This window comes from Calidris pugnax, unplaced genomic scaffold (genome assembly GCF_001431845.1).
Source record: "Calidris pugnax isolate Ruff unplaced genomic scaffold, ASM143184v1 scaffold56, whole genome shotgun sequence".
Taxonomy (NCBI): domain Eukaryota; kingdom Metazoa; phylum Chordata; class Aves; order Charadriiformes; family Scolopacidae; genus Calidris; species Calidris pugnax.
The window spans coordinates 11,964,438-11,992,296 of record NW_015090839.1 but is presented as its reverse complement, the minus strand read 5'-3'; the positions used below and the strand labels follow the sequence as shown (position 1 = coordinate 11,992,296).

At 39.8% G+C, this 27,859-nt stretch overlaps 1 protein-coding gene across 1 annotated transcript; it reads left to right on the top strand.

Moving 5' to 3' along the window:
- The first annotated feature begins 11,688 nt into the window (after window positions 1-11,688).
- ACTC1 (actin, alpha, cardiac muscle 1) lies at window positions 11,689-16,915 on the top strand. Its single transcript, XM_014941774.1, has 7 exons — window positions 11,689-11,822; window positions 12,489-12,637; window positions 13,462-13,786; window positions 14,431-14,592; window positions 14,705-14,896; window positions 16,032-16,213; window positions 16,588-16,915. Exons 2-7 carry the CDS (start codon window positions 12,509-12,511, stop codon window positions 16,729-16,731), a joined length of 1,134 nt encoding a protein of 377 aa, XP_014797260.1. The 5' UTR covers window positions 11,689-11,822; window positions 12,489-12,508; the 3' UTR covers window positions 16,732-16,915.
- The last annotated feature ends 10,944 nt before the right edge of the window (window positions 16,916-27,859 follow it).

Here is a 27,859-nt window from a genome sequence, read left to right as displayed (position 1 = left end):
AGAAATAAATGCACCCAAACTCAAACCCTAAAAATAATATGTGGTTCATGTGACGGACTTCCTGTAGAGGCCTTTCAAAATGCTGGAACAAAAGAATACTTTTTGTTTGACTTAGCAGGAACAGAATAACTTGGATATTTTGTCTTTTCTCCCTCTGTTAGAGCTTCACAATAATCAAACAAAATTGAACCAAACTTCTAAAAATTGAATTTTTGTTGAAAGATACTTTTGAAATACCCGTCTGTGGTAATTTTTTCTTCTGCATAGAAATAAGCTTTATTAAAGAAATGTTATAACTAGATTAAACTTTATTAAATAAAAGTTATAACTACCTTCTCAATCATAAATGTTACCATGTGAATTCCAACAGCAATTGTACCTGCTGGTAAAATGGAGCCTGAAATGTACAAACATTTTTTAAGTTACTGCTTCAGTCTGGCACCTACGTTCTGGGAGTATTGGAACATGAGTTGTTTTACTCTTAATTGTGCTTCTGTTACATATCCTCTTGGCAGCACAGAGGACCCGTTGTGTCAAGGCTGAGTCTGTGACACAGTCCCAGTAGGATTTGTGAGAGACACACTGGGATTTAGAATCCTGGGTGATCTCTATAAGCATTTCCTTATGTTGCTCTTTCCTCCCGTTTCTCTCAAATTAGAAATTAGTAGGTGATTGCTAAAATCCTCTGGGATTGCAGTGAGTTTTGGAGTCCAGCAAGCATCATAACTTGCATTCTATGATTTTTTTCCATGAGATTTTTGACCTTTTTTTGATTTAGAATTTCATTAACTGATTTTATTTTCCTTCATTTACCTTCACCTTTATCTACTTTAGTTTGTTGTATTTCCTTTTATACTTATAAAGTTGCTTTTATGCCTGACATAACTGTTGTAGAATTCCTTTTGCTGAGTATGTCTTAAGGGGCTGTTGTGTTTTGTGTTTGGATCTCAGTCTGTTAAGCCTTATGTTATTAAATTTACTTGTTCAGTCACCCTGGGTCAGATTTTGGACTGCATCCTACTGTTTATTATTTTTATTTATTATTATTTCCTTGTGGGATTGGATCTTCAGCAGTAAGTGTCCTAGACCTGTGATCTCCGAATTTTTTGATTGTTCTGTAAAATATTTTTGAGCATGTACCCCCAATATATGTATATTTATTAATGTATAAATTATATATGGGTTCTACTGTACTAACACATTCTAGACATTATAAAACATACACAAAAACAGAAATTAAAAAGACAGTGATATTAAGATGAAATAAACACTCTTTAATTTTTTTATTTTTTTTTATTAAGGGTTCAAAAAATATTTTCCTCCTGCAGCCCAATGGATCGTCTTGCGCAACCCCTGGGGTTCATGCACCCTACTTCGTTAACCACTGTTCTATACATTTCCAAAACAAGCATCAGCCGCCCCAAACACACTTCTTCCAAAGAGTACCTGAGTTCTATAAGTCTTCTTAGTTTGTTATTCCTGATAAGGGAAGCAGATTTTGTAAGAGCTCCAGAATACCTAGCACGACAGTAGAGTTAGTTGAAACAATAATTCCTTACATTCCTCTTCCTCTTCTTCATTTTCTTACCTTTCTTGTGTATTTTTTGCCCATCCTTTTAAAGCAAACAATGAAATACATTTACAAAATGGTCACCCTTTTACACGAGGCAATTATGATTCTGCTACTAGGTTAGAAAGAATTCCTGTTATGTTCTAAACCAGTGAACACTTCCTTCATTATTAATGGTGTAACAAAACTTCTTTGAACTTCATTATAACAGAACTTCATACTCAGTTCTATGCTAGTATTAGAAACTATTTAAATCTGCATTATTAGTGTGCAATTCTACAGTGAGAAATTAACTCCCCTTGGTTATAGGAGGGCTTGATTCTGAATGATGCCAGGCACTGCTGCTTTTATTGCTTTACCAATTTTGTTCTATTCTTTAATGATAGGAACAGAAAAAATAACTAGAACGTTCCCCAATTAGTCTAGAGATCATTACTAAGCAGGCTGTGTTTTTGTAATACTTGAAAATTTATTTTCTTTCCTCTCCTGTAAAGAGTAATGATGCATGACAAATAGATGAGAATTGATGAAGCCTGATGTTTAAACATGCTATATATGATCATTGAACTGAATATGCATTGCAAATGAAAGGCCATTCAAACTCATTAATATTCAAAAGCAATAACCTCATGTTTAGCTTTATTGAAATTTTACTTGTAGATATATCTACCCAACACTTACATTTTTTAACATTCTTTTCCCCAACTCAAATTTCTATGGTACTATGTGGAACCAGAATCTTTTCTTCCTTTAGTTATCCTTTTAGAGTATACCAATCCCACATGACTTTTCCCCAGGTGAAGCAATTCATCTGCTCATGACATAATATTAGTTGCTTTAGCAGTGGTGAGATTTTGATATCCAAATGCATTTTCATAACAGTAATGCAGATGCAGGAGGTAAACCAAGAATTTATGTAAAGCTGTTGTTATTTTCAACCCACTTGTGTTTCTGTGCTCATTTGAATTCCAAGATTGTCTTCTTTCCTTTACTGCAGAGATACTTTTCCTAAAGGTAAGCCCTTCAGCATTTCATTTCCTTGTTGTTAACAATTGAACTCTCGCTTGTCTGTGGCTTCAGCTGGGTATAACTTTGCTGAAACCAGCAGAGCCTTCCTACAGCTTTCAAGCAGATCAGCTAGGAGAATCTGCTGAGCAAAGCAATTTCTTCACTTAATCTGTACCTCCTTGCCTTACGCATAAAAACCTCACAGGAATTTTGAGAGCTTAAAATTCACTAATAAATATGAAAAACTTAGTTATACTAAACTGGAAGGCCTGTGTTTAGAGTTAGAAGCATTAAATCCTGGTATGTAGCTGAAACACCCTTCCTTTCTGGACTTAGTGTGCTTGAACTGGAGAAGCTAGCAGAGAGATACCCTCTTTCCTTGGGAGCCAGGACCTGAAATTCTTGTAGAAATTGTCAGCATCTTTTCTTCCTGAGAACCTAAACAGGACTTATTCTTTATTGTTTCATTTGTTGGGTTCTTTTTTAAGTGTCACCTGGGCATGGAAAAGGAGGTAGTGGTAGACAGGAGGCTAGTCCTACTCCCTTCTATTACAGACTGGAGATCAGAGTACTCTGCTGGGATGTGAGATACAAATTTAATGTTCTCTTCAGCTCTTAGGTTAGCATCCTAAGCACCATAATGCCTTGGAAGCTTAACAGACAAATTTCTGCCTCATTCTGTTTCATGTGGGTCTCTGGGTATGAAAGGCAAAGGGAGAGAAAACAAAAGATGAAACATGACATCTCTTAACTGTACTTGGCTGAAGGTGTCCTGGGTATCTGCTTTTCTTTTTTTCACCCAATGTCAATGTAAAGCCTCAGTGAATGGTGGTGAGCGGAGCAGAGGCAAGTACCATATTGACTAGAAAAGCCAAGTGGTGATATGGCTAGCAAAGAGCAACAACGAAGGGGTGGTGCAGCCAGTAACAAAGATTTTGGTGTTGTCCCTCAACATCAGATGGGGGATCCTGCAGGGGATAACACTACAGGCAAGGTAAGGCAGGGCAGGGGTCCCACCAGCCAGGTCCCAGCCCCAAAGTGCCCAAAGGAGGCAGGCCTGGACATGGCTACCAGGTCCAGGCAGGAATCCAGATCATAAGGCAACGTCACAGTGATGAGGCAGGTCTGAGGAAGTCAGTCTGCAGGACAGGGTTCAGATCCACTGGTGGCCAGGAGGACCATAGCAACAAGGCTGGGCTTAGATGTCAAGGTTCAGATGGGGATCGGGAACAAGGACAGTGAGGGGAAACAGGCTCAGACAAGGCCCCAGAATGGTTGGACAGGGCTGTAGGGATGGGGCCGGGCCAACCTCAGCCTGTGGAAGGCTGGACACCCGCCCTCCTGCTGCATCACTCGGCCAAGGGCTGACAGCCTGGGGGGCTGACATGGGGTCCTGAGCCGAGGGCTGGGTGGGAGGAACCCTGAGGGGTGGGCAGGGACGGCCAGGCCTGTGAGTGCCCTCAGGGCCATGGCAGAACTGTCTCCAAATGTCATGTAGTTAAACAAAGTTAAATAAACATGCTTTTTTTTCTTTACTCTGTCAGCCAGCCTGAATATAGTTTAAATCCTTAGGAACCTTGGTCCTCACTATGTCTATCGGAGGATAATGTCCATGCCAGTCCATCTGTGTGCCCCTGTTATCTGTAGATGCGAGACTTGACAACCTCACTCAGCAAGTAACTTCTCCTTTTTACTGATTTTTACTGAGTTCCTTGTCTTAAGGCCATTTTTTCTCATTTTGAAGGGCAGTATGCTATATTTGAATTTTTCTGCATGTCAAGCTTTGTCAAATGTCTATCCAATACCTTGGTTTATCCAAGACATTTTGCACTGGGAAGCAATTGCTTATCATGAGAGTCGTTCCTCTGAGGGCAACTACCACATGGCCTGGTAGTTCTGATACTGTTTTGCAAAGTAGGAAACCATATAGATTTTCTTTATGGTGACTGCCTTTGGTTGTGTTTTGTGTATTATTTTAGAAGATATTTTATGGGAAAATAATTGCTTTATGAACCATCAAATTGACCTTTTTTCCCTTGAACATCTACTGTGCTTAAGGCAACGGATTAAAACTGTATTTTCAGCAACTTTTTCCCCAGTTGACTTAAATGCTTCTGCCAATGATATTTTACTGATGCCATCTGGTACTTCCTCTGATCTTGAATCCCTGAGATTTTAGGTAGATTCCCTGTTCCTTAAATATGCATTTAACCTTTCAATTTTAACCCTCTTTTTCAGAAGTTTTCCAGGTTTTTTGTAATGGTTCAAACCCCTTCCTGCAAGAGATCATTGTTCCCAAGTTCAGGATGGTTTCTGTCTGGCCATTCTTTACGAGAGAATGAAAATATACTGAAATTCTAGATACGCCTTAGAGATGGAAGAGTTTTAGATACGCCTAGATACGCCTTTAAATGGAAGAGTACATTGCTGCTGTTCACAGCTCTTTATCCGCAGGACATGTTGAGCACTTTATATAAAATACTAATTTAAATTTGACTTTTAAACATCTTTGTATCAAGCATAAATAATTATTAAGTTGGCTGAGCCAGTACAGGTGTTCCTATGTTAAGGATGACAATAACTAGAATAAAGTATTCATATATATTGGAAATCAAGCATTTTGTTCTGTAGGTAACTCAGAAATGCCCCTATGACATTTTTCTGTCATATTAATGAGGCATGTTAACTGAGGTCTGAAATATGATTATTTAAAGAATATGTAGAGGAGACACAGTACAAACTCCTTACTAAAGCCTTGATAAATGTTTAGTCTTGTCTAAAACAGAGCCTTTTTACAAATAAAGGAGGTAGACTCCGATTTATTTTTTCTGTACTTAGAACCTTAGATCAATAAGTGACAAAATAAGCACTGGTAGAAAACATTCTCCATTGTCATTCTAGAATGCTATTTAGAAAATTATTAAACCCTAGAAGTAATCCCCTTTTAGTACCCTGAACACAGTGTTTTGCAGTAGCTGGTAGGTTCGGGTTCCTTTTGTTTCAGATTATTGAACCCTACTCATTGCAACGGACTTCAAATCTACTCATGCAGATCAATGAAACCAAATTAAGGTGGTGAGTCATAAATAAGAAGACTGGCTTACGGGGTATGCCAATAAAGACAAGATATACATGTTAGATTTCATCTTCCTACAAATACTTGCTGGGGAAGAAAATGGGTATGTTTCTGGTTTCTCTGGAAAACATTTCCTTGCAAACTGAATCCTCTTTTTTGTTATCTTCACAGAGTTGATATCTGCTCATTTTGTGTATTGGTGGCTGCACACAACAATCTATGCATACTGGAGTATGTAGAGCTGGAGAACTTACAGATAAGTAGTGAGGAAAACAAAGATGGAAATGACAAGAAAAGGAAGGCGAGGCTAGTGGGAAAGTGATGAAAACATAAATAAAAAGAAGGGAATTTGATGAAGAGGGGGGCATTAGAAGCAGAGAAAAAGGGAAAAGATCATTTCCTAGTATGAAACATTCTGAACAGTTCTTAGAACCTGGCTTCGACCTGAATTACCATAGGTGGTTGTGACTCAGAGACCTTGCAGGAGGATTTATAGTAGGAAACTAGACTAAATTGAAAGGTTACAGCTGTGTGCTGGGAACACCATCATGGGCAGGAGATTTGCAACTGCCCACAGCACTGGTCTGGTAGCAGTTGTGATGCTAAATTTGAAAAGCAATACATAGATAGGCTATGAAGTCCTGATCACTTTCTGCAGAACATGACAGGCGTAGAATCTGTGCCAAAGAAACAAGAGCACAGTGAGCTTGGAGGAGACTGAAGGTGGAGTGAGACATAAATCAATCAGGGTGAGGAGGTGCCTTTGGCTACAAATTTCTGAGTTTATGTCTTGCTTTCTCTCTCTCTCTCACTGTTCTCCTTTGCTGTTTTTAAGTATCTAGGTATTAATCTACATAATTAGTATAGTAATGAAACATCTGCTAAGGTTCCATGTAATTTCAATACACTTCCTGGGTCACCATTCTGCAATTCTGAGCTTTTTACAGTCACGTCTAAGAAGGAAATATAATTTAAATAAAAATAATCACAAATTTCATTTAACTTGGCAGAATTTAGCTTTAAGCATTGGTGGTTTTGGGAAATATTCCAAATGTAAGATATTGGCAAACTATCTCTGGTACATCTAGCAATTGCTCATTGCCTTTGGAATTGTTATTTATTGATACGGTACTAACAGGCAGAGACTCATCTAGTATGAAATGAAGATTTTGTGATACTGAACAAATACACAAAAAGGTTTTTTCATTTTTCCATCTGTTCTGGTCTTTAGGTCAGATGTTTTCCAACTGGAAAGAACTCCAACAGTTGAAATGACTTAGAAATACCAGTAGAAATACTGCCCATCAGCTTTCTAATGTAGGGCAGGTATCTCTCAGAGACACTGCACAGGACTGGCAGCCGAGATACACGCTGGCAACAGCTGAAGTGTTCAGGACATATTTCCATCCTCTTGAACTACTCCATGTCCCTCAGTGCATTAGCCTGAGGAGCCTAAATTGTAGCAGTTTCCCTGGGCTGCATTTCATTTCAGAGCAGCCTGCAGTCAGTCTTCGCAGCGTGAAATGCTGGAGTCCTACCCTCTCATGCCTGTCGTGCTCTGGCTTGGGAGTGAAGCACAGCACTTCTGGAAGCGAGACATTCCGCAGCACTTTTAGGATCTCCCAGCACTCTCTGAGCCCCCTTTCTGCTGCAATGGGAGTGTAATGGGAGTGAGAGTCCCAGCCTTTCTTTGTTGGTGACATGTGGCAAATAATAATGACTCTTTGAGAGTCGGAGTCTCAGAAGCACAAATTCTTTTCACTGCTACTCACCTGCAGTTGCATTGCCCGTGCCTAATTCTCTCAGCTTCATAACAAGATGTTCTAGCTGCACCTCTAACTCCCAGTGCCCGCCTCATTATTCTATCATTTCAGCGCACACTTAAGATGTTTTAGGTTAATTATAGATGTGCAGTACATGAGTGAGTGAGAGAAAGAGACGCACAGAGATGATAACAGCCTGCAACTATGCGAAGGGTTTAAATGCTGAGAAGACAGGGAATGTATAAAGTATGAAACATGGGCTATTACAAGCGTGAATGAGACATAACTAAGAAAGGGAAATACCTAGTGAATTCTCTGGAGAAGTTTGCCTGACAGTGTGATAATTAAATAGGGAGACTCTCCTCTAGCAGATCAGAAGAAAGATTTCTTGCTTGTGAGGTGCAAAATCTGACTGGAAAAGCGTAATAGAGCTTTTCCTAGGGAACAATTTCAGGTTGATGGTGACTGCAGTATTATCTTTTCTTTGTATGTCTGCATACACACAGAGACAGTCTTGTAACTACAGAGATGTGGATAACCATGTATAACTCCGTCGTGACAGCAATTCATTCATGACAGTGATAGTCGTCATATATTGTATGTTTGTCATTCTCATCTCATCAGGACTCCCGCCCATCAGTAAGACTCTGCCGTGGTGCTTCTTTTATTTCTAAAGCGCATATAGCTCCAAACAGCTGTCATGGGACAAAAGAAAACCTGTCAGAGTGGTATTTGCTTCTTATTCTTGAAAAAGTAATATTACTTCCAAAGATGACGCTGGCCTGAGGCTTAAGAGAGGTAACATTTGGCTCTGTGCTAGGACAGATTTTATATGTCATCATCCATTGGATTTAGAAATAGCAGATTTTAAGTGAGAAGTCATCTGCTGTAAAACCTACTAGGTCAGGGTATACTGTACATGCAATGGTTTGGTGTATTATGAAAAGTTTATTTTTTTTATTGGAAGATATACAGATAATAAAAGAATAATCTGAAAGACTGGAAAAAATAAAGTATGGAGATCCTGCACATTTTAAATTAAAATTATTGTTAATATAATTGTACTGTAAATAATCTGGAGTCTGTGGTAATAAGTGTTCTATGCTTTAAAGTTTTTGAGGAACCCAGACTTTATTTTTAAGTGAATTTTTTTTTATTCAAGAGCTGAATAGCAGTTGAGGGCATCATAAGATTGCAGTGTGATTTTTTTTTTAATTTCACATTTTTACCATGCAGAAATAAGAACTCATGTTCTGATTTTGGCTGTGGTCACATGGTTGAATAACACATATATAACAATAATATATATCTAAGACATATTTCTTATATAATGTTATTTTGCTGGCCCATTGATATTGTGTACACTTTGAGGTTTCACACTCCTGTGTGTTCAGGCTGTTCTGGGGTACAAGCAGATCATTTCTGCTGCAGACTTGTCTGCTCTCCCAGTACTCCCCACTGCCAGTGTTTCCTCTCCCTCTGAGGTCATTCCCAATAGCTAAGTCATGAGAAACGTACACAGCATGTGGGACCCTGGTCACTCAGGCGCAAGAGTATTTTTCCTCTAGATGACATTGCATAACGTGCTTCAGCAGGTTTTTGCTTCTTTGGTATATTGAGGCTGTAATATCTCTTTATTGCAGAAAGCAGAATGATTTTAGCCAAAGGAGTAACTTTAACTGGGTACTTTTTGAATGACTACAAGGAAGAAAATGCAGTTTTAGATTTATGTACAATGTGTGGCACCTTTTTCATTTGACCTTGCAACATATGGGAAGGGAGGAAGGGGGAACTGATGAGCTCTCAAGTGCATCAGTATCCTAGATGTGAGTCCTGCTGGGTTATAAATTTAAAACTTGAGGAAAGAGTAGAGAAATTCTATATTTAGTTGTAAGGTAAACAAGAAAATACAGACAGTTTTGTGTAGATTTTGCAGCGAGAGCTGGCTCTGTCTCAGCTTCAGCAGTCTGTCTCTCTCTGCTGCAGAAGGGAATGCAGGATGTGTCAGGGAGGGTCTGATTGGGGAGGAATTCAATGCAGCTATCAGCAGCGGGCTTCTATGTAAATACTGTAACACCTCTGAACCGAGGAACAGCTGAGATAACACTGTAAACTAATCTCTAGTGCTGGAGGAGCTGGCCAATCCCTCGCATTACATGGTTTCTGTAGAAAAGATGTGCTAGGGAAAAAAAGAAGCACATTTAAATTATATATGGCAACTTACCACGGAGTAAAATATGCTGACTTTTTAAAATTGAAAGCAGCATATGGTGAAGTATTTTTTTTCTTCGAAATGGCCCTTTGTGCCGGGGTATATATGCTTATGCATCCTTGCATATATATGAATTCTTATATAAATAGGTATCGCTATCAAAAAAATATTTTTAACTCTCTATTACCTGTGCCTAATTGATTCAGACAAATATATACTCACTTGGGGTTAATTTTGGTTGATTTTATGTCAATACCAAGAAAAATAAGAGCCAAAGTTTGTCCAGAGCAGAAGCACCGAAGGACAGTCTTTCCCTGCTTTGACCTTTTGAGGTCACTGTATTTCACAGTCCTCCACCGTCCTCTCTTAGGTGACTAAGAAATAAAAGTAATACATACACAGATACATACACACATACATAATATATATCTGCATATGTACTTATATATACACATAGATGAAATATACATACACACACCTTTATACACAAATAGTGTCTCACCTGAAACAGTTTGTCTCTCCTGGAGGCATTTACAGAAAAGCAGGAGCTATCAAATGGCCAAGAAGTTTGTTGCTACATCTGCTTCAGAGTTGTGCTCATAATTGGGCACAACCCCAAGATAAACTGGGGTTGGGGTGGAGCTAACCACCTCATTAATTGTGCTAGAAATGAGGAAACTGATTCCACTATCTCCGATTTCAGAATAAATTAAAGTCCAAGCTTCTCTGACGCCCCCTTTGGATATAGTTTAGCAGTGAGTAGCCAGCGATTTCCATCCAGTTCTCACACCCTTTGTCAGAGACAAACCACGGTGCAAGGACGGCTCTTACACCAACACCCCCAAGCCCCCAAACTGCAGGTTGCGTTGCATTCATGAGCTCTTTCCTTCCACCTCATTTAAGATGTATATCACCATGTGGTGGCTGTCAGCCCGTGTATGGCATCTGATAAACTGGACTTGTGTTTAAGCAGTTGATCCAGCTTACTGAGTGTTCCCCTCTTGACCCTCAGCTCTTTCTTTCCTCTGTGTTGGCTCGCACGGGCAGACATTGGGCAGTTTATAAGCCGAGCTCCTGAAGGACAGAGTACTCTGCGTTATTGTGTGGTTCCTCTGGGACGCACGTTGACAATCTCTGCCTTCACATACCAGGCCAAACCCACTCAAGGGATTCCTCTCCAGTCTTTCTATTTTTAACTGAAAAAAAACCCCAACCAACCCCAATCCTGAAGATACATGGATTTTCTAGGTTCCACCGCTGGAACAAATTATCAATGTGGATGTTTCAACAACTGAGCAGGAAAACAACTGTCACATTACATTAATACCATAGCTGGTTTTTGTCCAAGCTATTCCCATCTCTCATCCTCCACCCTATGCGTATCGCCATGCGCTACCGATCCGGTGTGCATTGAAAGAGCAAAAATGGGGAGTTTACATATATGCATATTAACGTACACTAGCAGATCCCGTTTTGTGCTATAGATGTCAGCCAAAAGCAGAGACAAGCATGATTTTTGCTGCATGTGCTCATCAAAGTTTAAAAGAAATTGAGTGTGCACTGTTCTTTCCTAAGGCAATACAGGCAGCAGATGCTGCCTCCATGCAGTAGAAGAGCCTCAGTTGTTGGCACCAAAGTAACCTCACGGGTCGTCGATTAAATAGGAGCTCTGCTGGCTTTTTTTTTCAGTGGAAAAATGAAAAGCCGAGGGAGAAAACACCCGCGCAGCCTCCCCCGCACCCTCCACCGAGGCCGAGCATCTCCATCTCTTGGACCCACCGGGGCTGGCGCCTGGCGGACGTCGACACCCCGGGGGTGCCGGCGGCGGCCGGAGCCGAGCCCCGGGGAGGTGGCCCGGGAAGGCACCTTTCCGCCCCGCCACCCGAAAGCGCTGGCCCCCGAGGGGCTGCGCGGGGGCTCCCTATTTGGCCATGCGGCGGGCCGGGGGCGCGCTGCCCCGCGCCTGCCTTACATGGGCCGGGCGACCGGGCTGTGCCGGGGCTGGCCGGGCTCCATTCATGGCTGCGCGGCCGCTCAATGGCGCGGAGCCGACCAAATAAGGAGAAGGTGGCTGCCCCGTCCCGCGGCGGCCCCGGCCGACGCTGCCCCTCGGGGGGGTATAAATTGGGGCGTCTCCGCCGAGCCGGTACCCAGGCTCTCCTCCGCAGCCCCCCCGCCGCCGGTGCTGCTCTGGTGAGTTGCGCGGCGGCGCCCGCAGCTCCGCGGGGCCGGCTCGGGGCGGGCAGGGAGGGACGACATGGGACTAGACGGCATAGGACGGGACGGGATGGGACGGCATAGGACGGGACGGGATGGGATGGGATGGGATGGGACGGGATGGGACAGGTCGGGCTGAGATGAGATGGCACAGCCGCTGCTCTGCCTGCGCACCCCCGGGCTTGGCGTTATTCCCGCCGGGAACACCGCCCCCGGCCGCCCCCCGCGCAGCGCCAGCCGCCGCGGCCCGACGGGACGCATCGCCCCGCCGCCGGTGAAGTGCTCTGGGCAGGGGCAATCTCTCCCATTTCAAACGCTTTCCCTCTCCTTTCAATCTGCGGCCCGAGTGTACGGCTAATGATGCCCAAGCCAGCGTCCTGCGAGCCGGGGCGCCTTTTGAAGCGCGGAGAAGGCGGCGGCTGACGGATCCTATTTAAAGCCCTGCCCACGAGCGTGGCTGAGCCACCGAGCATCCTCCCGGGGCGAGTCGAATTTCCCGCTCCTGCCGCCAGCCGCCGGTGTGCCGCCGCCGCTGCTGCCCGTACCCTCCGGGATGGCGGCGGGAGGGCGCGGAGGGGCGGCCCGGGCGGGCTCCCCGCTCCGTCCGCGGGGCTCTGGACGCGCCGGCGCTCTGTGTTGCAGGTCCGTGCCTCCCTCCGAAGATGTGTGACGACGAGGAGACCACCGCACTGGTGTGCGACAACGGCTCGGGGCTGGGCAAGGCGGGCTTTGCCGGAGACGATGCCCCTCGGGCCGTTTTCCCGTCCATCGTCGGCCGCCCGAGGCACCAGGTAAATACGGGGGCAGGACCGATTGTACCCCCTCTCTCCAGAGGGGCCTCTGCTCGCCCCTTTCCGCCTTAGTCCTTCTGTCCTGTCCCAAATACCCTTCCCTCTGCTCACTTCTTGTGGTGGTACTAGTGAAGCCATTCCAGTTCTCTCCAGTCCTTCCCTCAACTCCCCTGTTTGGCTGTCCCTTCATCTCCGTCTGTCACTGTCTCCCTTTCCCCCAGTTATTTCTAATTCAGCAACTTCTGCCTTGACTCTCTCCCTGTTCTCTCTCCTAATGAGCTCAAACCCAGTTTACTACAAAGCTGCTGCCCACTCCATCCCCAGGCCAGACCTGCTGCTGGTGCTAGTTCAGAGGCACCTCCATTAAACTAAAATGTTTGCAATTAGTATGTTATTGTGAATACATTACTGATGAGGCTCTGTAGGAATAGTGATTATGGCAGTGCCTTCCTTCACTAGAAGGTTAATTTCCCTCTGTATCTTCTTGTTTGTAAACTCCGTATGTCTCTCTGTATCTTTTCCTGCCCATGGCATTGTGCAGTTTACTGTCAGTCAAACTTTTGGAAGAGAAAGAAGTAATTGAAAGTAAAAGATGTATTAAAAATGGGGGAAAATCTTTTCATGTGATTAAAGAAAAAATGTTTTCAAGAGAAAACTTTGAGTTCTGTTGACTTAATATTTCAATAATGCTAATTTCTTTTCCTAAACAACTTTTCAGTGGTGTGGCCTTTCTTGAAAATAGCGTGGTTGTCTCTGGTGCAACTGTTTGGGCTCTGTGATGTTATCTTCCTCAAATCATGCTTTTCTGTATTTTCTTCTCTTAGGGTGTTATGGTTGGTATGGGTCAAAAAGATTCCTATGTGGGTGATGAAGCTCAGAGCAAAAGAGGTATCCTTACCTTGAAATATCCCATTGAACATGGCATCATCACCAACTGGGATGATATGGAAAAGATCTGGCACCACACTTTCTACAATGAGCTCCGTGTGGCCCCTGAGGAGCACCCTACCTTGCTCACAGAAGCCCCCTTGAACCCTAAAGCTAACCGTGAAAAGATGACCCAGATAATGTTTGAGACCTTCAACGTGCCTGCTATGTATGTGGCGATCCAGGCTGTCCTGTCCCTCTATGCCTCTGGTCGTACAACAGGTAATGGAAAAAAATAAACACTATTTATCAGGAGTCCTCCTTCTTTCTCACTACGAATAGGAAAAAAAAAACCCGTAGCTCATTCAAATCTATAGAAAAATAGGTATTTTTAGTTTATAGTGACTGATAATAATATCGCAGAAAAGTCAGCACAAAATAGTCTGTGAGAACAACCGTGTGGACCTGTCTGCAGCACTTTCAGAGGGGCACTGTGGCCTGCTGCTTGTCATGACACAAATAGTGAGACATTCCTGTGAAGATACTGCAGTTACAGAAGTATTACACCAGTTTAAGGGCTTAAAGTGGGCCAAAAAGATGACCATTATTGGATCAGGACAATCACTATTGCAAATGTACTTACTGCTCAGTGTAGTAGCAGTGGCAGGCTGGTCCTACGGATTAGCTTGAAATATGTATGGGACAACTGTTTAATGAGAAAGTTCACACCAAACATGAACTTCCAGACAAGCAAAGACAGAAGCAACGGGCAACACCTTTATGTTTTTATGTTTTATGTTCATCTAAAATAGAATGATGCTATTTTATACTACCTGAAAAAGCCTATATTTTTTGGTGTTTGTTGCTGCTTACGGTGCCTAAGGGCTCTAGGTGATTCCAACTGCTCTCTGACATTTCTTTCCCAGGTATTGTCCTTGACTCTGGCGATGGTGTCACCCACAATGTACCTATTTATGAAGGCTATGCTTTGCCTCATGCTATCATGCGTCTGGATCTGGCTGGCAGGGATCTGACTGACTACCTCATGAAGATCCTCACGGAGCGTGGCTATTCCTTTGTGACAACAGGTCAGTCCTTCAACTTTGCCCTCCTGTGAAAATCCTTGTGTCTCTCTCGGCCACATTCTTCCTCTAGTATTTTGCTTGTCCAAACCTTGATTTGATTCCCGTATATCTGCAGCTGAACGAGAGATTGTTCGTGATATCAAAGAGAAGTTGTGCTATGTTGCACTGGACTTTGAGAATGAAATGGCCACTGCTGCCTCTTCCTCCTCTCTGGAAAAGAGCTATGAATTGCCCGATGGTCAAGTGATCACAATTGGTAATGAACGTTTCCGCTGCCCTGAAACCTTATTCCAGCCATCCTTTATTGGTAAGTGTTCCCAGGAAATTCTCCTTTCAGTAGGAGGTATTAATGAATCAGAAGATCTAGGAGGTGTCCCACTCCTCTTCCTGCTTATCTAAATTTGCCATGAAATCAGACAGAAATAATGAGGTAGATCATCTGGTCCCTGTAAGCTATGCTTAATGTAAGCTCAGCTGGTAATTAACTGAGCTTTGGGGCTTTCTTGCAAATTTTAGACCAGGTTTTAGGGTCACAGTTTTTTGTGACAAAATGGAGCTAGAATATCATCATGTCATGATGGAAAGAACAGCTTCCAGGGCTGTGTTTGTAAAGCTTATGCTTCAAACAGTATTTGACTGCAGGAAGAAAGAAAGTGACTGTGAGGGGAAAAAAAAAAAAGAAGGTTTGTGTATATTTATATGCACGGTAATTGAACATTGGCATGGTCAAGATGGTAAGCTTTGCTGTTTGTGAGTGCAGCTGACGGATATAGCAAATGCTTATACTCTACGTCCTGAGCAATAAGTGCAGTTGTTCATCAGCTGACATCTCACTGTGGATCTAGTGTCAGCCTTTTCAGGAAGCACCTGTCAAAATTAATAAACTGGAATGCAACCTACAAACACTTGCTTCTGGTTTCTTTTTCCTTACCACCAAGTACTAATATCTTGGTTATGTCTTGCCTTGATGTTTATAAAATACAAACTGTATTTTGAGAAGGCTGAAAAAGAACTTAAGTTACTATTGTCTTCTTTAGTTCTACTTCAGCTTCTTTCGTTTATTGCTGTCTTTTCTATATTTGACGAATGCTTTTTGTGAGACTCTAACATAACCTGATACTAATATTTTCTATTCTCTATAACTTTCTTCCATTGCCATATACCAAATGAGTTTATCTTGTGTATCTACCTCTTCTCTTACTGTATATTTTGAGTACCTTTCCTTCGCACACGCATTATGATTCTTACCCTTTCTAACAAAGAATTTTTGTTTTCTTAGTTCTCTATTTTTAAAACATTTTTCTATAAAATTTAATAATTAGTAAGTGATTTTACAACAAAAATATCATAACAGTTCATATTAACGATGATGAGAAATGCCAAGAGTTCTCTTCATGAAGACCTCTTGTATAATCTGATCTACTACTGTCTTTCTTCTCAAGGTATGGAATCTGCTGGTATTCATGAAACTACCTACAACAGTATCATGAAGTGTGATATTGATATTCGTAAGGACCTGTATGCTAACAATGTCCTCTCGGGTGGAACGACAATGTACCCTGGCATTGCTGATCGCATGCAGAAGGAAATCACTGCTCTTGCTCCTAGCACTATGAAGATCAAGGTGAGGAATTTGATCCTGTTCTATAAAATGTGGGTATGGATGGGGAAAATGCCTACATCATTAAATTGGGATACAGGAGGAACTCAAAAGTGATGATGGACAGCTGATTGACAGCTGATGGACAAGTGAGAAGCAATCCCATTTAATCAGCATAAACATGTTGATTAGTAGCAAGTGTTAGAAAAGAGGAAAATATGGTTATAGATATTCTTAGGGAATATTGCATGTATTGTACCAGTTGCTGAAGATCAATACTGTTATTATAGAAAAGTTATTTAAGGAAATACCTAGTGGTTTGTTACATTGTTGATGTGAGTTGGTTGTTCAGAAATGTAAATTTTAAATGAGGAATTTGTTGCTTGTCTTTATCCTAGATCATTGCCCCACCTGAGCGCAAGTACTCTGTCTGGATTGGTGGCTCCATTCTAGCATCTCTGTCCACCTTCCAGCAAATGTGGATCAGCAAACAGGAGTATGATGAAGCTGGTCCATCCATTGTCCACCGCAAGTGCTTCTAAGCACTTTCCCCTCAATTTACTTCCCACTCAGGATGACGACAATATGCTTCTTGGAGTCTTCTGGCAACCCTTCCTGAACTCTTCAGTCATTGTACAGTTTGTTTACACACCCGTGCAATTTATTTGTGCTTCTAATATTTATTGCTTTATAAATAAACAAGATCTGGGACTTGCAACCTACAAATCATTGTCTTTTTGATTGTCTTTTTTTTATTATTATTATTATTGTAATTTTTCTTTGGTTAAAAAAAATGACACTAAACACCCTGGAATTTGGAGACTCCCATCAAACCTCTCAATGCCTTCACAGCATGCATGTCCTTCTAACTGATGTAGGCATATTAGGTCATGGTTTCCTATTAGTAAGAACTTATATTTTGTAGTTTTCATTTTGCATCTTGAAACAAAAGAAGCATCATATATCAAAGCTTAGAAAGAAATAGCCTTGAGGCTAGACCCAGTAAGTGGAACAAGTGGAAAGAAATCTCTTATAGTCACTCACTGGGTTTAGAAATGTTTCTTCTATTGCATTCATTATAGCCCAAGTATTTTAATGGTTATTTATTGGTAATTTATTAAAAGTCAAAGTTTCTGTAAGAGTATTATGCTAATACATTTAGAATGTGATTTATAACTAATTAGCTCAATCCCAAAGAGACATACAATTGTTTTCTGTGGGCTATAAACATTTGTGACAAAATGTTAATTCAAACTGACAGTTTACTCATTTTCCTTCATCTCTTTAAAGCCAGAAACAAATAAGTGAAGCCTTTATTGTACTAATGCAAAAGAACCAAAAGTTTGCTGTATAAACATACAATTGTTATAGTCACAATTGTTTTCACATCATCATTCATATGTGTTTGGCAATTTTTAATCCTTAATCTTCACTATTCTTTGTTGCTATTTGACCCAGATACTGCAATCAAAGATTGCTTACTTTCTGCCAGTTTTTGTGTTCCTCACCACGACTTTTTCAACCGTGCTCTTTGACTTTTTTTTTTTTTTTTTAAAGTAATATCTAAAAGGTGAAGTGCAGAATTATCTGGGAGATTTTCATTAAAATGATGGGACCAGTTGGCACCATAGTTTGAACTATGTATGGACTGGAGTTCCCCTAAACTTGATTTAGGAAATAAATGAAAGCATTTATCAAGATGTGCATGTAGCTAGTTAGGCATGTGCTTAGCTGAGAGCCGTTACAGGTGTTTGAAAAGGTTAGATTTCATGGTCATTTCATACTCAAATGCTATTTTTTTAAATAAAAAAACAACTCAAAATGTAATAATAATGGACAGTTTACACCACTGCAGGGAAACTTCCTGTTCCTCCTCCCTTTTATTTTCTGGAAACGCATTAAAACTGGCCATTAAATGTGATCTGCAGTTAAGCAGAACTTAGTTTTCTCTATGAATATATGAAGACATATTTAGTATCCGTCTTGAATTTACTTATCATCCAAAGGCATTTTACTGAGACACCATTGTAATTCCCTACTATCAGCTTGCAATTGAAATATTCAAGTATTTCCAGATATTTTTACTTTTGGGCAGACAGGGAGGATGGACTTGTTAAATATAAAAAAAATTTAAACATAAGCATGAAATTTTAAACCTCTTTTACAATTTAAACATAAATTTAAACACTTAAACATAAAAAAATTTTAACCCCAGTATGAAAATTTAAACATAAATATGAAATACCTCACACTGCACACAGTATTACTGACATGGAGCTACAAATAAGCCTTTTCACAATGCAATACTAATTAATTGACCAGTGAATCTGTTAAGGAAGAGTCAACAGTTTCTACTGCTCTCAAGAAGGTTTCCAGAGTAAGGAGTCACTCTGAAGTTCACACCATGGAGAAATTTTGGATGTTTTGAAAACATGGGAGCATTTCCAGATTTCTGACCACCACAAGTTTAATTATTCAAACTTAAATAACATTTGCCAATGAAGTTTGCATATTGTTATTCAGAACCATTGCACTTTTCTTGCTTGGTCTTGCTTGCTAATTTGAAAGATACAGCTGGTCAGAAAGGTCATCTGAGGTATTAGTGTGAATTAATAGGGTGATACTGGACATAAATTGCAACTAATTGGAGCTTAAAATGTTAGGCAAGTATGCAAAGGGCATGCTAAGTCAGCCCCAGTGGATTCCTGACTGCCTGGCTCTGACTGATAGGTCAGGAATGGCAGGGGTGCAGCTGGCACCACGTTCACGGATGGGATTGGGAGTTCGCCCTTCAGCATGTGGGCATGAGGAGGGAACTGAAGGAAGCCACCGATTGCATGGAATTCTTTCCATAGACAGTTTTGGGTTTGTAGTTCACAGTTTATGGAAATGGATATGAGCAGCAAGGGTTGTGCGAAAGGCTGATTCGCTTGAGGATGGGGATATGACCAAATTGAGTGGATTGGTTGAGTAGGATATGACCAAAAAGCAGCAGTGTTTTATGCTTACTCCCTTATAGCATGTTTCCAAATGTATTCAGTTTTAATAGAGTAATCACATACTTTGTATATATGTATTCACACTCAGTGCAGTGAAAACTTCAATAATTCAGTGGGATGAGAAGTATTTATATATATGTACTTATAATTATTTGTGGAAGCAAAACTTGGGAAAAGTCTAGTTCTTTTAAATATGGGTAATGCAACTGATCAATTTGATTGAGAGGAATTTGAGTGTTAAGGCACATAAGATAGGATTCAAAATTCTAATAAGAGATGCCACTGCTTAATTTCACCCGCTGTTTACATTTTATAATAAGCCTTAATCAGGGTGGTATGCATTTTGTATGGCAAATGAAAATGGAGAATGGGATGCAGAAGTTAACTGGAGAGCACATATATGAAAACTGGTAGAAATATTGCAGATACTTGCTTGCAAAAGGCAAATTAAAACCCGTCTGTTCCCAAACCCTGCTGTTAACATCTATTGGGGTTCAACCTACAACCTTCATCTCTGAAAGACCTCAACTAATGAAGACATTGGCATAAATTTTGAGACTGAAAGATTGCAGCTAACCTTCGTTGCCCTTGTTGAGATTGTCTTTGGATGGAAGAGGGAAACTTAGTGTTTAGCCAAACTTACAGATCCAACACATGCATTTTGAAAAGCAGAGTGGGTACATGGCAAAATATCTATCTGCCACAGTGAAGTGTGTCCTGTTATTTGACTTTGCAACTCTTGTTCCTAATATGCGAAACGGTGTAAAAGTCATTCTGTGGAAGTTGGTCTGATGTGATTTTTTAACATAGATAAGCAGGCTTTATTTAGTAACAAGGGCTAAGAAGTGTTAAAAAAATAATAACATACATCAGTAAGAGCCAGAACAAATTCAGAGCAACACAGCCCAGTACTTCTGATTTTGACTTAAGGACAGTGGGGTTTTGCCACTGTTGTCTCACCCACAGATCTTACAGGAAACTTTCCTTGTAGATCAAGGAGAATGTTGCCACTTAAGGAGTATTGAGAGATAGGATTATGATCAGAACAGAAAGCTTGTCACATCTTTATGGAGTAGGTGCTAGGAATCCTTAAATCCTTTGATTCTGCTTAAAAAGATGGATTTTTTGACAGGAAATAAGGTATTTCAGAAGTCACTTGTTAGTGCTTCAAGGCTCTTTCAAAAAAATTGGTAGGACAGCCATTATAAATTTGATAGAGTTGTCTACTTTGCACTAATCTACTCTTAAAAGGCAGTTTTAGCTAAAGACTTTAAAAAGTCAGCCTGAGGCAAAGTACTAATATGAAAATTTTTAGCTTGAATAATTGAATTCTGTAGAGTGATAATTTTTTAAATGTAGAATAAGAGGCTTTTATACTTAAAAACATTAGGTGACTCTAAATATATGTGACAGTCAGATTAATCTACAATAATAACAAAAAAATAGAAAAAAATTGAGAAAATCCTGTTGGCTGCTGGTTGGATAAACTGAATACGAGGCCCAGGCAGAGATTGTAGCTTTCTTTCAATAACAGCTGAACCCAGTCCCACCCTGAAGCATCCTGTGGCAGAAACCTGTTATTATCCAGACACAAGAAAAAAAGAAAAAGAAAAAAAAAATGAGTGAATAGTAAATCTCACTCATTACAGTCAAGAAAGAAGCAATTCAGATAGTTAACGTACTACCAACTGCCTTTGCTTTTTCTCCTGAGGATGACTGATTGCTGAAACTTGCAAATTCAACATGTAGGAATGTTAATAATTGGAAAAAAAAATTGTGGTGATATATAACTAAAGGATGGATTTAATTTGTGATTAAGCTGTCCTGTGTGAATAGTGCCAGATGAATAGAGTTTAACAGACATTAACAAAAGTTAATGTACCTGATGGCAATCTTATTTTTCATCATAAAGAAATAATTCACAAAATACAGTATACTTGAGGTATATCAAATATAGAGCAGTATGCTCTCTTAGAGGAGATTGATTGTATTTCAGAAACATTTTTTAACCATTTTCTGTCTGGTGATATAAACATGCAGGGGAAAAAGTGGATGTGGAATAGCATAAAGCTTTATTGGGATAGATTTACATAACATGTAAATGATGTAGTAAATCTGGGAAGGTACCCAATAAAATCCAGGTAGTGAGGCAGTAAGAAGGAGCTTAAAGATTAGTTCTGAATTTCTAAATACCTCAGAAAGGGTATTGTCAGTGACAGTGAGGACTACACGAGCTTTTACAAGGGGTCCCGAATGCTTTATGAACTACATTGTAGCTTCTAGACATGGTTTTGCAAAAAGATGATGCTCAAAAGGAAATCGAGGAGCTCCTGGCTGTTAGAGAGGGCCTTGCAACTCCATCTCTTCTAGAGAGCATGGAAACAGGTGGCTGTAGCAGCACAGCAACTCTTGCCACGTATTCCTTCCTCTGCCCCAGCTCTCTGTAGGTGACTGTGTCTGTCTCAGCTGACATGAGACAGAAAGAGGGTGAAAAACATAGTTCTTTATGTTCTGGGCAGGAAGGGGTTGAGCAAGCACATATTGCTGGGCCAGTTGGGCAGGGGAGTTCTCCCACAGCATCCAAAAGCACAGGGATTTTACAGTAGCTGCTGTCAAGGAAAAAAAGATAAGTTTAGGGAATTCAAGCCATATCCTCATGTTTATATAATAGATTAATTTTGACACTGAATTTCATGCTACTTCTTTGTTTGTTATTTTGATTATATAACCTATTTTCAGGACATAGCCTCTCATAGCTAAGCCTCTATTTTGTTAAAAAAAAAAAAGAAACAAAAAACCCAAACACAAACAAAATAAGAAGCTTTAATCTTAAGCAAGGACAATGTCTGGTTTCGTTTAACTAAGTATTTTTGGTTACTGAAAATGTTTTAAAGTTAACTATTAGATTTGTTTGTGTGTGTGTGTGAGTGACAAGCCCAATGCAAGTTGGTTTGCAATGCTCTGATTCTCTGGTGAGCCGGAGGGGAGGCGCATTCTTGCAGATTTTCAGGACAAAGCACTGAACAAGTCATAAGAAGAAAGCATTTTACTTCTTTAGTGTGAATTATGCCTTGAATTTAGCACCTAAACTGGGAGATCCTTCCTTGTCAAGCGATACCACCTATAGTAAAACTTTGCTTTCCACCAGTTAAATTAAGTCCATTTCTTTGACTGTAGCGTTACTTTAGGTAAAAGATTAAAGGGAATCCTCAGTCTTCTGTTACAGGCTAAAGAGCATACACCTTTCTTGCACTAGACTTGTGGCTTCATTATCTGGTGTATGAGTTCGACAATTTGAGTAGCTGATTATCTAAATTAATATAATTAACAGAGTGATATACTACTTCAGCTCTGGTTGTGAATTCAACTTTATTACCCTACTGTTTCATTCATAATTAATATACTGAACTCACAGCAGACAGCCTGTTTGTATATGTATGAATGTGAGTTGGGAAAAACATAATCTGTGGTTTTACTCTTACAAATGTTCAATGATTTCTTTGATCTCTATCTAAAAAGTCATATATACATTTACAGGAATGAATGTATAGTAGGTATTTAATGTATATTATGGCTCACTAAATGTCATAATCCATTATGAGATACTACGAAGTGCCCAGATACAATTTTAAATTGTAATGTATTGTATTGTAAAAACTTAAACCTTTAATAGGTGACAAAACCTTTAATATGTGATGAGCCTTACTAGTCTTACTGATGTGGAAATGATTTTAGATTTATTTTTAATTTACTTGGAGCTGTTTCATGCAGCTCAGCTCTGTATGGCAACCAGGCAAACTGCAGTAATGCAGTAGTTTTTGGTCTTTGGCCTGTATATTTGGACAGACAAATTGAATTGACTTCAAGAGACTTACATGGAAGGGGTATCTTAACTGTACATAGGAAAACGAGTGATTATGTTATTGCTGATGGTAGCCACCCTTGCATTTCTTTAATTCTGGGTTCTCCAAACTGTCTACCACAATAATATAGACACACACACATATATATTTTTATACGTATATATACGTGTACATATGAATATGTATATACTTACATATATATACATATATATTTACACATATGTATGCATACATATGCATAAAAATATTTTCCCTAAGTCTTCTCTTTAACTTTGAAATGTAAGAGTGTTCCTGGATTGGTAACAAGTTTCAGAGACCACATCTGTATGACACAGCCTATGTGTATGCCCTCTAGAAACTAAGCATAGTTGAAACTGGAAGGATAAATGTTTCATGTCAGAAACATCACAGAAATATCTGACTAAGATGCAACTGTGGATATTTTGTAGCCTAGTTCCTAAGAAAAGTTGATTCCTAGTTTATTTTTCTGCTCAAGACAAAACCTCAGAATTTTTTAATTTTGAGAAAAGATCAGAATTGAAGTGTTTTTAGTGATAATGTGAAATATTCTTTCCTTCTTACAAACTACAGTCAAAGTGCCACAAATATGGTCTTCAGACATACTATGTGAATAAATCACATACTGCTGAAAGTGTAAAAAATACACAAATACACGTAGAGAATAATTTATGCAATGTCTGGTGTCACAATCTATTTGAATGGCTGCAGCAATAATTTTGTAGAATTTTCTTTTCTGCTCAGACATAATGTTGACTGTTGTCATCAACTGGGTGGACAAATTTGTTTCTGCTTCTTTGTTTCAACTAGACTATGAATTCTGCCCATTGTACTGGCACCTCACAGAAACAAGAAACTACCTTCTGATCTTATTTTTGTAAATAAACAGCATATGAAATTATCAGGAATAGTACCCCGCAGGCTCTTCCTTCTGCCAAAAGATATACAAAGGGTTCCTTTGCTCATCCTGTCCATATATATTATACAAAGCAAATAATGAGCAAATACATTGCCATTTAAAATCCTAACAAGATTTTTTCTTTTGTAAGTAGTAATACAGAGACAATGATTGTGCAATCTCCAAATAGGGTCGTGTGGTGACAAGGAGACAGTAGGTGCTATTAAAAGCTTGACATTTATCACTCACAGTGGTTAAATTTATCATGGTATTTGTGGCATTTGCCAATCTAAGTATAGAGAATGCCACAAATACCACAGAACAGATAAATACTGCTGTGCAAACCCCAGCAAACTGCTGGTGGTGCTTTGCTAAACCTAGAGCGCTCTGTGTTCTGGAAATGCATTGCAGGTGCTACTAGCTAGGATTTTCTCAGTGTGGAAAAAGTTTGTTATGCTTTTCTTTTCCTTCGTCTTGCCTATTTAGACCAAAAGGTCTATTGTATATGAAATATTTCTGTGTGTCTTTTTGTAGCCTTCAGAGCAATGGAGTCCCTAACAAAGTCTGAGTGTCCTAAAGCTAATAAAAACCAGATCATGGCATATCTTTCATACAGGCAAAATGGAGTCTATTTAGTACATGAAGGTTAGGAATTGTTCTACTGGAAAATATTCCATGTATCTTGTGACAAACAACCCACTGTGCAAGTCTAGTTGGAAAAAATGGCTTTTAAAGAAGAAAGTTGTTCTTTAGGACATAATTTAAGTGCTCCAGAGCTCTGTTTAAATCCTTAAGGACAGAATGGACATAATTAATCACATTGTACACTTACTGTAAGACCCACAGAAAAATCATCATTGTTTTCTTTGCAATAACTACAGAGAAGACATTAAGATAACAAAGTGCATAATGGAACTATTTTTTCTTCACCTTATAAAACAACTTTAATGGTGGCATGGAGATAAAGGCTTGTTGACTTCTGCAGGTTAACAGGGCAAATATGAAACGGTCAGCTGCTCTCAAGTCTTCTCTGCAGGTATAGTTCTGTCCCTTCTTGACTGGAGGAGGTGCTGTGGTGCTGAACCACCAATTCTCAAAGGCATTAAGTTGTGTAATGGGTATTTTGCTGCAGATTAAGAAAACGTAGCAAAAGATTGAAAGAATGTGTCCATAGTTGTGACCAAGTTCTTCATCTTTGGCAATGATGTTCACTTGATGTTCACGTGATCCCTTGATTCTACCCTTGTAGGACAGACCTAAGCCTAGAGTCAGATCATTTCGCTGCTATGGAGCTGTTAAGACTGGCTCTTTGATTATCTCTGAAGTTTTTAAATGCATCTGGTTACAGCAGATGGGCTATTGACAAAACCTATGGGTTACAAGTCAGTCCTTAACAGGAACTCTTCACATTTATTTGGCACACAGTCCCTGAAATTCCCTGCTCTTTCCACAAACACGATTTGCCTGGTGAAAGCAATGGAGGGAAGTGTGCTAGGGAAAGAGGGAATCCTATCCAACTGCAGTCATTTCTATAGTCATTTAGAATTTACCCAAATTGTAAGTAAGTTGAGTCCTTAAAAAATCTCTGAAGATTGGAATGTGTTTTGCTTCAATTAATATTATTTTGAAAGACTAGAACTTCAGATATAGCTTAAATGTAGAACAAAAATGTTGCACTATATTCTTAGGTCCATAAAAAAAATGATGTAAATCTCCAGTGCATCCTTCTAATTAACCATTGAATATAGTGGCTGAAAAGAGTCAAGTAGAGACACTCTTGTCTTTGTGAAAGGACACTTACTGTGGATTTTTTAAACTGTGTGTCTTGGGCTAGATTCTAGTGCAATTTGCTTCAGGTGCTGAGAGTTAACTAAAATGCTGATGTGTACAACTTTTGAATTATTATGCCTATCAGAATGCTGGAGATTTTATGAGTTAAAAGCAGCCGTATACCTCTGAATGTACTTTTTGGCTTATGAGAAGATGATTTTCATAGAAAAAGAAGTCAAACATAAGAAACACTTCTGTGTTCTCTTAAGTAAGAATGCAATGCCATGCAGTTACAGGCAGCCACTTAAACTCTGAGTCTACTTTAGCTACTTTATATACTACTTTATAGTACTTTAACTTTGCCTTTTCTGTCTGAATTGTGATTTGGTTTTCCCATTTACACATTCACTTCATTAAAAATAAAAATATTTTCAGAAGCTATGCATAGCCACTGTAACAACGTGCTTGAGCTGTTCCAGAGTCAGCTGCAATAGCTCATATCCTCTCTGCAGGACAATCACCACTGCCCTGTGATGCAAGTATATTGGCACTTCCCAGTTCTGGAAAGATTGTTTTTCCCTGCCGCCAGAGAAAAGAATATATTTTATTTGATACTTTTTTGATATATTGTTTTATTTCTCTGATCAACCCTCCCATTGAAAAGAAAGGATAGCTCTTATTTATTGTGTAAAACACAATGTCTTGCTTTACACTACTCTTTCCTTTTGCAAAGCCATCTTAAAAACTGAAGAAAACCACATTTTGGGAAGGGCTAATCACAAGAGGGGAGACCTTACAAAAAGGGAAACTCAATCCCTGTTCTCTGCTCTAGGATGTTTCTATCATCATTGCACAGGTAGGTGGCTTGCCATCCAAGTTCTTTTAGCTTGTGGGCCGCATTGGCTTTCATAGTGAAACGTGTTGTATTATGTGTATTTTCCATTCAACAGGAACTCTGCCTGCATGGTGTGTATGACTCATCCACCTGTCTAGTTGGTGTTCTTTGGATTAATTGATCTATCTTTGAGCTCATGTTTTCTCTCACGCCTTGTTTGTCTTCGTGGCAGTCATGTTTGGTTTTCACACATTCATTTTTGCCGTACATAGTGCCTTCAAGCCCAAGGAACAGTTTGCACTGACATTTCAGGTAACATGGCACTGGACTTTGATAGCTAGTTGGTGTAATTAAACTAAGTATGCTTCACAAATATTTATTAAAGTCCTGTGGGGACCTACCTGTCATTTTTTTTCCTCTCTCGCACTGCACTATCTTTCCTTTAAGCCTTTTGTCTTTATAATACTGTTTCTGCCCCAAGGCAGATCCTTTGCTCTGAGGAAATAAATCAAATAATTAAATGTACCAAACTACACTAGTGAAATGGTCAGACCAATAATTTATCTGTGTCTTTTTGACCTACTACTTATTGACATATTTTTTAAAGGGGTCAAGTCTTTAAGTGCTTATCAGCAAATATTTAAAACAACTTGCCTGTTATTTTTGTCCACTGAGACTATAGGACAGATATATGGTGAAATCAGGGCTAGAAATCTACTGATTTCTTTTCCTCAACATCAGAAGAGGTCTGGTTTTGAGAAAACACTGGGTAGCTGCATCTCAGCATGAGGCCTTGAAAATCCTGTTGTTGGTGGTCTGTGCGTAATTGTCATCTATGTGAAAATATTTATTAAATCTAAAGCCTAGGAGCCCTGGTCCTTCTGTTTTGTTGATTCACTGTAACCCATCTTTTCTTTTTAGGCAGAGTGAAGCCTCTGGGATGAGAAAAGTTCTCCATAGACTTGTTTTTAGAAGTTTCCACCGGAAAGTCTGTGATTCTTTGTGGTTCTGTGTTTAAGGATGAAAATTACAGTAAATCCGGATGGGGAAAGGGAGGCTTACTGTCCTGTGTCAGGAGCATGACCTCCTTATTGGTTTGAACACAGCCTGAGTGAGTCTATGCTTAGGAATTTGTGTGCAAAATGGAAATATTCTGGAGAGGGTGGCTGAAGAAAATAAAATCTTGTATTACTTTTATTGTGTTCCTGGCAGGTGCAGATGTGTACAAATGTAAAAGAAATGCTTCAAAATCTGAAAAAAAAAGAAAATGTAGACAAAACCTGATGT